At 42.4% G+C, this 11,391-nt stretch overlaps 1 protein-coding gene across 1 annotated transcript in view; it reads left to right on the plus strand.

The window, feature by feature from the left end:
* Positions 1-11,391, plus strand: part of SEC13 (SEC13 homolog, nuclear pore and COPII coat complex component) — a 41,364-nt gene that overhangs the window by 27,065 nt on the left and 2,908 nt on the right. Inside the window, exons 6-8 of the mRNA XM_079795101.1 lie at positions 9,504-9,637; positions 10,486-10,609; positions 11,240-11,386. Coding sequence (XP_079651227.1) covers positions 9,504-9,637; positions 10,486-10,609; positions 11,240-11,386 — 405 coding nt within the window. The remainder of the gene's footprint in view (positions 1-9,503; positions 9,638-10,485; positions 10,610-11,239; positions 11,387-11,391) is intronic.

The raw sequence follows: 11,391 nt of genomic DNA on the forward strand, positions 1-11,391 counted from the left end.
TAGAGCAGGGCGATCAGAGCCAGCTGGGGGTCCCTGCCCAGGGCTGGAGGCTTTAGGCCTTGGCAGGGGTGGAGCCGGAGATCACAGGAGATAGGTGTGAACTACAGAGGAAATACCTTTTCTGACCACTCATTGGCTAAGCTCCCTGTATGCCACTGGTAATATTCTTAGTAACTTGGGTATAAGAATCCAAAAAAGTGATCTAGGGCTTTTCCACCACACTCCTGGAGAAAAAAATGAAGGTCCGCTGCTGGAGGGCTAAGAAATGTCATAACCTGCCCTACACGGTTTGGCTCAGTGGATAATGTCTAGGTTTGCCAACCGCAGAGTCCAGGTTAGATTCTGATCAAGGGCATGTACCTAAGTTGCAGGCTCCTCCCTGGCTGGGGCCCAGGTCAGGGCTCAGGAAGGAGGCAAGCAATCTAAGTATTCCTCTCACTTTGATGTTTCTCTCTGTCTTTCCCTTTCTCTTTCACATTCTCTAAAAGTCAATGGAAACATATACTCAGGTGAGGATAAAAAAAAAAAAGAAAGAAATGTCATCCTATCTAATAAAAGAGTACTATGCAGATTGATCATCACTGCAACACACAATATAGCTGCCCCCATGTGGTCAAAGATCCTGCCCTCATGTGGACACAAGATGGCAACCACAAGATGGCCAGCAGGAGAGGGCAGTTGGGAGGCACCCGGCCTGCAAGGGAGGGCAGTTGAGAAGGACCAGGCCTGCAAGGGAGGGCAGTTGGAGGTGATCAACCCTGCAGGAGAGGGCAGTTAGGGGTAACCAGGCCGGCAGAGGAGGGAAGTTGGGGGCAAACAGGCTGGCAGCAGAGTGGTTAGGGGGTGATCAGGCTGGCAGGCAGAAGCGGTTAGGGGCAATCAGGAAGGCAGGCAGGCAAGCAGTTGGGAGCCAGCAGTCCTGGATTGTGAGAGGGATGTCCGACTGCCCGTTTAGGAAGGGGAGTCGGACATCCCTTGAGGGGTCCCAGATTGCAGAGGGTACAGGCTGGGCTGAGGGACAACCCCTCTCCGTGCACGAATTTCGTGCACCGGGCCTCTAGTTTAATTATAATGTGCCTTGGCTGTCGGTCTTTTGGGGTTCATTTTGTTTGGGACTCTGTGAGCTTCTTGGATTTGTGTGAGTTTTTTCTTCCGTATATCAGGGAAGTTTTCTGTCCTTATTTCTTCAAACAGGTTTTCTATTCCTTGCTCAGTTTCCTCTCCTTCTGGCACCCCTGTTATGCGGATGTTGTTTCGTTTCGTGTTGTCCCAAAGTCCCTAAGGCTCTCCTCCTGTTTTTTAAGTTCTTTTTCTAGATGCTGCTCTGCTTGGGTATTTTTTTCTACCTTGTCTTCTAGCTCGCTGATGCAGTCCTCTGCTTCTTCTAGTCTACTGTTGATTCTTTCTATTGAGTTCTTTATAGCAGCGATGTCATTTTTCATTTCTTCTTGGTTCTTCATTTCCTCTTGGTTCTTACACATATTGTTGAATTTGTCTTCCATATTTTTCAGCGACCTTATGACCATTTCTCTGAATTCTTTTTCTGACATATTGCTTGCCTTCATTTCATTTACTTCCTTTTCTGGTGATGCCTCCTTTTCTTTCATATGCGGGCTGTTTCTTTGTCTCCCCATGATCTCTCTTCTCCGGGTACCTGGTTATGTAGCTCTCTCTCTCCTTTTCCTAGGTGAAACTGACCTTTCCATGAGAAGGTGCAGAGCGCATCTGAGTCCACGTAGTCATGGAACCCGGTGTTCCTGGGTTCGCAGCTGTTCCCTGGGTGTTATGATTGTAGAGGCCCGGAATGTATAGTCTTCTAATAACAGCCACTCTCCCCTTCAAGATTGTGCAGTTTCCACGGCAGAGCCGGTTGCTCCGGGAGAGATTTCAGCAGCAGTGGAGGCTGCCTGGTCAGGGGAACCCGGTCCAGCAATCCCCAACAGTCCCTTGGAGTATAGCTGTCCCTCACCCACAAATATACACTCCCTATACGTCCATACACCTTTCGTTCTCTCACTCACACACTATCTTGCAGTCTGCCTTCCCGTCAGCAGCCATCTTCCTCCACCTTGTTGGTTTCTTTTGCTGTGTAGAAACTTTTTAGTTTGATGTAGTCTTATTTGTTTATTTTTTCCTTTGTTTCCCTTGCCCTAGAAGATATGTCAGTAAAATAAGGCTATGCCAGATGTCTGAGACTTATTGCTTATGTCTTCTAGGGTTTTTTTATATTTCATGACTTACATTTAAACCTTTTAATCATTTTGAGTTTATTCTTGTGTATGGTGTAAATTGGTGGTCTAGTTTTATTTTTTGCATCCACCTGTCCAATTTTCCCCATACCATTTATTAAAGAGATTTTTTTTATTCCCTTGTATGCTCTTGCTTCCTTTGTCAACTATTAATTGTCCATAAAGGTGTAGGTTCTATTTCTGGGCTCTGTTTCTGTTCCATTGATCTATATGCCTGTTCTTATACCAATACCAGGCAGTTTTGATTACAGTGGCTTTGTAGTATAGTTTGATATTCAGTATTGTGATCCCTCCAACTTTGTTCTTTCTCAAGATTGTTGAGGTTATTCAAGGTCATTTTTTGGTTCCATATACATTTTTTGGAATACTTGTTCTAGATCTATGGAACATGTCCTTGATATTTTAATAGGAATTGCATTGAGTCTACAGATTGCCATGGGTAGTACGGACATTTTTATTATGTTAATTCTTCCAGTCCATGAACGCAGTATATACTTTCATTTGTTTGTATCTTCCTCTATTTATTTCTTCAATGTCCTGTAGTTTTCCCAGTACAGGTCTTTTACTGTCTTGGTTAAGCTTACTCCTAGGAACCTTCTTTATTATGTTTTTGCTGCAGTAGTGAATGCGATTGTTTCCTTAGTTTCTCTTTCTGAGAGTTCATTATTGGTGTATAATATGCCACCAATGCCTGTGTGGCTCAGTGGTTGAGTGTTGACCTCAGAACCAGTAGGTTGCAGTTCAATTTTCTGTCAGGGCACATGCCTGGGTTTTGGGCTCTATTACCAGTGGGGGGCATGCAGGAGGCAGCCAATCAATGATTCTCTCTCATCTTTGATGTTCTATCTCTCTCCCTCTCCTTTCCTCTCCAAAATCAGTAAAAATATTTTTTAAGTGCCACCAATTTCTGGGTGTTAATTTTGTATCCTGCTACTTTGCTAAATTCATTTATTAAATCTAGTAGTTTTTTGGTGGTGTCTAGGTTTTTTATGGACGATATCATGTCATCTGTGAATAATGACAGTTTTAGTTCCTCCTTTCCAGTTTGGATGCCTTTTATGATTTCTTATCTGATTGCAGTGGTTAGGACTTCCATTACTATCCTATATAATATAAGGGTAATATGCAAATTGTCCCCTGGACTGGGAGTTTGACCAGGGGGGCGGGGCCAGCTGGCCAACCGCCCACGGCCCCTCCTCCCAACCAGCCAACCCCCTGCATCCCCTCCCTAGGCTGGCCAACCCAATCACCCAATTAGGGCAGGCCGGCCAGACACCACCCATGCACAAATTCGTGCACTGGGCCTCTAGTGTTGAATAAGAGTGGTGAAAGTGGACATCCCTGTCTTGTTCTTGATCTTAAAAGAAACACTTGGTTTGCTCATTGAATATGATGTTGGTTGTAGGTTTGTCAAAATGGCTTTTATTATGTTGAGGTATGATTCCTCTGTTCCCACTTTGCTGAGAGTTTTAATCATAAATGGCTGCTGGATTTTATCAAATGTTTTTTCTGCATCTTTTGATGTGTTCATGTGATTTTTAGCTTTCATTTTATGTGATTATTCACATTTGCTGATTTGCAAATATTGTACCCTTGCAACCCCAGAGTAAATCCAACTTGATCATGGTGTATGATCTCTTTAATGTATTGCTGGATCCAATGTGCTAATATTTTGTTGAGGATCTTAGCATCTATGTTCATCAGAGATATTGGCCTATAATTCTTTCTTTATAGTGTCTTTATCTGGTTTTGGAATTAGGAAAATGTTGGCCTCGTAAAAAACGCTTGGAAGTCTTCCCCCCTCCTGAATTTTTTGAAACAGTTTGAAGAAGATAGGTATTCTTCTTTGAATGTTTGGTAAAATTTGCCTGTGAAACCATCCCTTCCAGGACTTTTGTTTGCTGGGAGTTTTTTTTTATTACTGCTTCAGTTTCATTAGTTGTTATTGGTCTATTCATGTTTTCCTGATTCAGTTTTGTAAGATTGTATGTTTCTAGGAATTTATTCATTCATCTTTTCAAAGAACCAGCTCTTAGTTTCATTGTATTTTTGGTCTTTATTTTATAAATCCTTTCTGATCTTTATGTCCTTTCTTCTAACTTTTGACTTCATTTGTTTTTATTCTAGTACTTGTGATGTAGTTAGGTTGTTTGAATATTTTTGTGTCTTGAGGTAGACATTTATCACTAGAAGCTTCCCTCTTACAACTACTTTTTCTACATCCATAAACTGTGGTATACTGTATTCTGTTTGTATTGTTGTTAATCCTCACCTGAGACAAATGGAAATTGCCCTGGATGGTGTGCTTAGTGGTTAGAGAAACATCAATGTGAGAGACGCACATCACTTGGTTGCCTCCCACCCACCCCACCCACCACACACACACACACACACACACACACACACACACACACACACACACACACCAGGCCTAGGAGTCAAACCTACAACCCAGGTGTGTGCCTTTGGCCAGGAATTGAGCCCATGACCCTTTGGTTTGTGGGCCAACACTCTAACTGCTGAACACACTGGCCAAGGCTGTTTCCGTTTTCTCAAGTTATTTTTTTTTCCTCTTTTAATTTCTTCATTGACCAATGGTTCAGTAGCATGATGTTTAATTTCCACATATTTGTGAATTTTCCAGTTTTCTCATCATTGATTTCTAGTTCATACCATTGTGGTTAGAAAAGATGTTGAACACGTTAAGCTCCCAGCCTGTTTTGTCTTCCGGACAGTGTCAGTCACCGGTGACTGACTGGGCACTTAATGTGTTAATAGGATTTCAATCTTCTTAAATTTGACTGGTTTCGTGGCCTAACATGTGGTAGGTCCTGGAAAATTTTCCATGTGCATTTGAGTTAAGTCTCTCTGATTGAACATGTTGTTTAAGGTTGATATTTTCTTACTGATTTTCTCTGGGTGATCTATCCATTGATGTATCACCCAGAGAAAATCAGATGTGGGGTATTAAAGTCTCCTACTATTATTATATTGTTTCCTATTTCTCCCTTTGGATCTGTTAATATTTGCTTATATATTTAGGTGTTTCTATGTTGGGTGCATAAATATTTACAAATATTATAAATATCTGTTGGGTTGACACCTTTATAATTATGTAATGCCCTTCTTTATCTCTTATTACAGTCTTCATTTTAAAGTCTATTTTGTCTAACATAAGTATAGGCATGTTATACCAAAGGGTCATGGGCTCAATTCCTGGCCAAGGGCACACACCTGGGTTGCAGGTGTGACCCTTCCCCCCCCCCCCCCCAGCTTTTTTGTTTTCCATTTTTCCATCTCTTCACTTTCAGTCTGTATTTTAGATCTGAAATTACCCTGTCAGCAGCATATTCATGGCTTTTGGTTTTTTATGTATTCACCTATTCTTTTGTTGAATTTAGTCTGTTTACATTTAAAGTAATTGTTTATAGGTATGTGCTTATTGCCATTTATTGTTTTGTGGCTCTTTGTACTTCCTATGTTCCTTTCTTCTCTTGCTCTCCTCTTAGTTGTGGTTTGATGACTTTCTTTGGTGGCATGCTTGGATCCCTTTCTCATTATTATTTGTGTATATACTATAGGTTTTTGCTTTGTGGTTCACATGAGGCTTACATATAATAACCTATATATATGTCTGTTTTAAGTTGGTAGCTTAAGTTTAAATACATTCTAAAGCTCTACATTTTTACACTCTCCCCACCTGTGTTTTATGTTTTCAATGTAACATTTCACATCTTTTTATCTTTTGTATCCTTTAATTATTGAAGTGATAGTCATTTTTACTATTTTTATCTTTTAACCTTCATAGTAGCTAAGTGATTAGTCCACTAACGCTACTATATATTTGTTTACCTTTGCCTGTGAGATTATATTTTCATTAGTTTTCTTGTTACTAATTAGCACACTTTATTTCAGTTTAAAGAAGTCCCTTTAACTTTTTATAAGGCTGATTTAATCATGATGAACTCCTTTAGCTTTTTTTTTTTAATATATTTTATTGATTTTTTACAGAGAGGAAGAGAGAGGGATAGAGAGTTAGAAACATGGATGAGAGAGACACATTGATCAGCTGCCTCCTGCACACCCCCTACTGGGGATGTGCCCGCAACCAAGGTACGTGCCCTTGACCGGAATCGAACCTGGGACCCTTGAGTCCGCAGGCTGACGCTCTTCACTGAGCCAAACCGGTTTCGGCCTTTAGCTTTTGCTTGTCTAGAAAAAACTCTCTCCTTCGAATCTGAATAATAACTTTACCAGGTGGAATATTCTTAGTGTTAAGTTTTTTTCTTTCTGCACTTTGAAAGACGTGTTTGCTTATTTTTAACAAAGTTCCGTTTTTTATTGAATATGTTACAAAAGAAGTTTAGTCAAAAAGACCAGAGCCCGTGACGTCATCAGACTCTTCAGAGTCTCCTTTCTTTGCTTCCACTTTCTCCTCCTCAGCTGGGGCAGGTCCACCAGCCCCTGCATGGCAGATGAGACTCCCAGTGTTGGCATTGGCCAGAGCCTTTGCAAACAAGCCTGGCCAGAAAGGTTCAGCATTTACTCCAGCTGCTTTGATGAGGGCATTGATCTTCTCCTCCATCGCTGGCTCCACATCGTCATGCGGGAGAAGGGCCATCGTGCAGATAGTGGCTGGGTAGATGCAGCTCTGAGATGGAGGCCGTGGTGTGGTGCTTGTTGCCAGGTGAAGTGAGGGCCTCTTTAGCTTCCTTGGAAGGATGGAGCACCTTACCAGCAGCTGGGGAGAGAGATATGTTTGTTATCTTGATTGTAGTGTTAGTTTTTCAGGGTATATCTATGTCAAAGTTCATCAAATTGTGTACTTTATGTGCAGTTAATGTCAGGTATACCTCAAAGCTGTTTTTAAACTTTTATTTTGGAGAATAAAAAGTTGTTAGTATACAAGAACTCAAGAATTACTGTTTTCATGAGCCCTTCTTGAGACAACCAATCGATGTGTGTCTACTAGAAAATAAGCTTCAGACAACAAAAATGACTAGAAAGACATTTATACACGCATACCTCGTTTTATTGCACTTCGCTGATATTGTGCTTTTTACAAATTAAAGGCAAGATTCCACCAGCAAAAAGATTACAGCTCACTTTATTTTGATACTTTATAGCAGTGGTCTGAACCACATCTGCAATATCTCCAAGGTATGCCTATATAAATACACAGTTTATGGTAGAGAACTAAGACTAAATGAGGGTTAGAAGGCAGAGTATAGGATATATTGGCCATTGTGCTCTGCTAAGGCAGATAGAGTACAACTGTCAAAATGCTGTGGCAGCCCAGGCCTGTGTGTATCAGTGGTTAGTGTGGGTCCACACACTGAAGGGTTGCAGGTTCAATTCCCAGCCTCGATTGGGGCACATGCAGGAGGCAACCAATCAATGTTTCTCTCTCACATCGCTGTTTCTATCTCTCTCTTTCTCATTCTACCCCCCTCCCCTCCCTTTTACTCTTTCAAATGGAAAAAATATCCTCTGGTTAGATTTAACAAAAACAACAGTGTGGCACATGAGCAGCTGAAGATCCACATATTTTCATGTTAGTACCACTCACACACAAACACCTCCTCCCCACCCCCACGAAAATAAAAAAATAAAAACAGGGAGAGCCCGGCCAGCGTGGCTCAGTGGTTGAGCATCAACCTATGAATCAGGAAGTCACTGTTCAGTTCCCAGTCAGGGCACATGCCCGGGTTGCAGGCTTGATCCCCAGTGTGGGCGTGCAGGAATAAGCTGATCAATGATTTTCTCTCATCATTGATGTTTCTCCCTCTCTGAAATCAATAAGGATATATTTTAAAAAAGAAAAAAGAACCAGAGGAGAATAGGAAGAACATTGTAAACACTTTATTAAAGATTTTAGTAATTATATTGGCAATATTATTCTAAGATAAATAATTATGTGGCAGTGAGCATACTTAGAACCAGATTATGGTCTTGGGTACAGCTTCTCACTAAAGGAAACCAAAACGCTTGAGGAAATGACAATTCCAGGTCTGAAGTAGGAAATGTACAAGATGAGCTTGTACGTCTTGTCATACCAGATTGAAAAGAAATAAAGTGATATTTGACATACTAGTACTAGGATTATGTCAAAGGAGCCAACTTGGACAGGTTCCCAGTGCCAAAAATGGGCAGTATGAGTGTCAAAAATGAGAATAATTGCAACGAACTGAACCTACCACATATGCTTAAATCCATGAGTTCATACATTTAAGAGAGAATCAGTCATCTTTGGAGAAAGTTAGGGAACCAATTCTGAAAGAAGCATATTCTGCCTTTCCTATCTGATCTGTACCCCTGGGCAGCCAAATATTATGAGGGGAATTGCCCCTATCTAGGGTATTCCATGTAATGACAAAGAAATGAATTGCAGTATCACCATTTTGTAACGCTCAGTGAATTAAGAGAGGCCTAAATTATTGACAGGTTCTAACAACATAGAGACAAGCTGACATCATGTGCCTGCTGATGAAAGAATACACCACCACATGTTGTCTTGGCAAAGGGGTCAAACCTGAGTCTGATCCCATCATGGATCCAGCTCACAATGTAGGAATTCATAGGAACATGTTGAACTGAGTATGCAACAGCAAAACCCAGCCTGAGATGACACTGATTTCTTCAACAGAAAAATTATAAAGAATAAAAGGACCAGAGGAGGAAGCTATAAATTAGGAGATGTAAAAAACAGTAAAAAAAAACAAACAAACAAAAAAAAAAAACTTAGCAAGACTAAATTTTAGTGTCAGGATGCACATTTGGGTTACAAACTAAAACAAAAAGATTACAAGTCAGGATAATGGGTACTTATGGGGTAAAAGGGACTGTGATTCAAGTAGGACATGATGGCAGGGCTTTCGGGGTAAATTGCAGTCTTATTTCTTAACTTGGTGATGGTTACAAGAGTGCTTTAGAGTAACTCACTAAGCTATACATTTACTGTGTGTGGTTTTCTGAATCTGCCCTTTCATATGTTTGAAAAACGTTCTGTTTGTTAAATTCCTGCGAGTCCCTAATTCTCACTTTAAATGCATATTGCTGAAAAATATACACCCTGGTAGGAATCCTTCAAGGAGAATTATGAGTGGCTAATCCTTAGTTCATCAAAACAGCTGTCCTACATAAGCCAGTCCTGAGGATTAGAGGGTAAATGACCACCAGCCTGGGGTCTGCCAAAGCAGTGTTCTATTGCCAGGCAAAAGGGCAAAGTCACAAGTCCCCCCCCCCCCCTTACAGATTGGCTGCAATGCCGTCAGCTGGGCCCCTGCTGTTGTACCTGGAAGCCTCATAGACCAGCCATCAGGACAGAAGCCCAACTACACCAAGAAATTTGCCTCAGGCGGCTGTGACAACCTCATCAAGCTGTGGAAGTAAGTGGGGTTCGTGGGCTTCTCAAGGGGACACTTCTTACCTTCTACTCTACCTCCCATGACAGCCACAGTTCACAAAAAACAGGATCATCTTTCTTTTTTCCTCTTGCCCATAGAATACTAGTACTATTTTCAATGTCAGAGGACATCCTTTAAAAAACACACACCTCGCCCTGGCCGGGTGGCTCAGTGAGTTAGAGCATCATCCCACACACCAAAATGTGGGTTCAATTCCTGGTCAGGGCACATACCTTGGTTGTGGGTTCTATCCCTGGTCTGGCCACATATGGGAGGCAACAGATCAATGTTTCCTCCCCTCCCCTCCCCTCTCTCTTTAAAAAAAAAAAAAACACACACCTCGCCCTAACCGGTTTGGCTCAGTGGATGGAGCGTCGGCCTGTGGACTGAAGGGTCCCAGGTTCGATTCTGGTCAAGGGCATGTACCTTGGTTGCGGGCACATCCCCTGTAGGAGGTGTGCAGGAGGCAGCTCATCGATGTTTCTCTCTCATCGATGTTTCTAACTCTATCCCTCTCCCTTCCTCTCTGTAAAAAATCAATAAAATAAAAAAACACACACACACACACACCCCTTGCTGTTAGCTGAAGCAGTTTCACTCTTTCCCTAATTCCTAGTTGCTAGAGCTGACTTGCTATGGAAGAGCAGTGCATTTTAGCTGGTGAACTGGATAAAACTCTACGGACTCAACACATGAAATCAGGAAGATGGAATAGCTTCTCAGCCCCTGTGGAGCTTACAATGTGGAGAAGGAATGTGATCACGTGCACAATAGAGGTGTGGGACAGGCTCCTGGGCTGCCACCTGATTCTCTTCTGATCTCCCCTTTAGGGAGGAAGAGGATGGCCAGTGGAAGGAGGAACAGAAGCTGGAAGCACACAGTGACTGGGTTCGAGACGTGGCCTGGGCCCCTTCCATTGGTCTACCCACCAGCACCATCGCCAGCTGTTCCCAGGTCAGCTCAGACCCAAGAGGGCATCCCGTGTTACTTAATCTCTGAGTGAGTCCCATCAGCCCTTACAGTCCCCTAGAAGAGAGTCCTTGAAAAGTGAGAGCAGGGCAACAAGTACCCTTGGGCCGTGCAGATAGCAGAGCGGTGGAGCAGGTCATCACACAGTGAACTCTTGAAGTGAAGCCACAAGTGGCTTTGCCTCCACTGAGCCAAGAGCAGGACCAGCTTCCCCTGCTGAACCTTGTGTGAGCAGAGAATGGAAGTGCTCAGGTACAATTCTGAGATTGTTCCCAAACAAGGACCAGGGCAATGGGAAAGTCTTAAGACCTTGGGCTCATCTACCCACTCCCCAGGCATATCACAAAATTAAGACCAAGGACAAGCCTTTAATTATTGGCTACCAACACCCCAGGCAAGAATTAAGCCAGGCCTTTTATAAATATCATTTGTGCCTGTTTTGTTTGGTCCTATTTTTGAGAGGGTTTTTTTCTCCCTTCTTATTCTCTGAACTTGGTTTTTAGGCAGCCAGACCCATTCAGTTGAGAAAGTATAGACAGAGCAGAGGGAACTAAAACAAAGTGACTTTGAAGACATGAAAACTGCCCCCATCTTCTGACTCTCCTGTCTTCCCAGGATGGTCGTGTATTCATTTGGACCTGTGACGATGCCTCAAGCAATACGTGGTCTCCCAAACTACTGCACAAATTCAATGATGTTGTGTGGCACGTGAGCTGGTCCATCACAGCCAACATCCTGGCCGTCTCGGGTGGAGATAATAAGGTACA

The sequence above is a fragment of the Cnephaeus nilssonii genome (genome assembly GCF_951640355.1).
Source record: "Cnephaeus nilssonii genome assembly, chromosome: 17".
NCBI lineage: Eukaryota > Metazoa > Chordata > Mammalia > Chiroptera > Vespertilionidae > Cnephaeus > Cnephaeus nilssonii.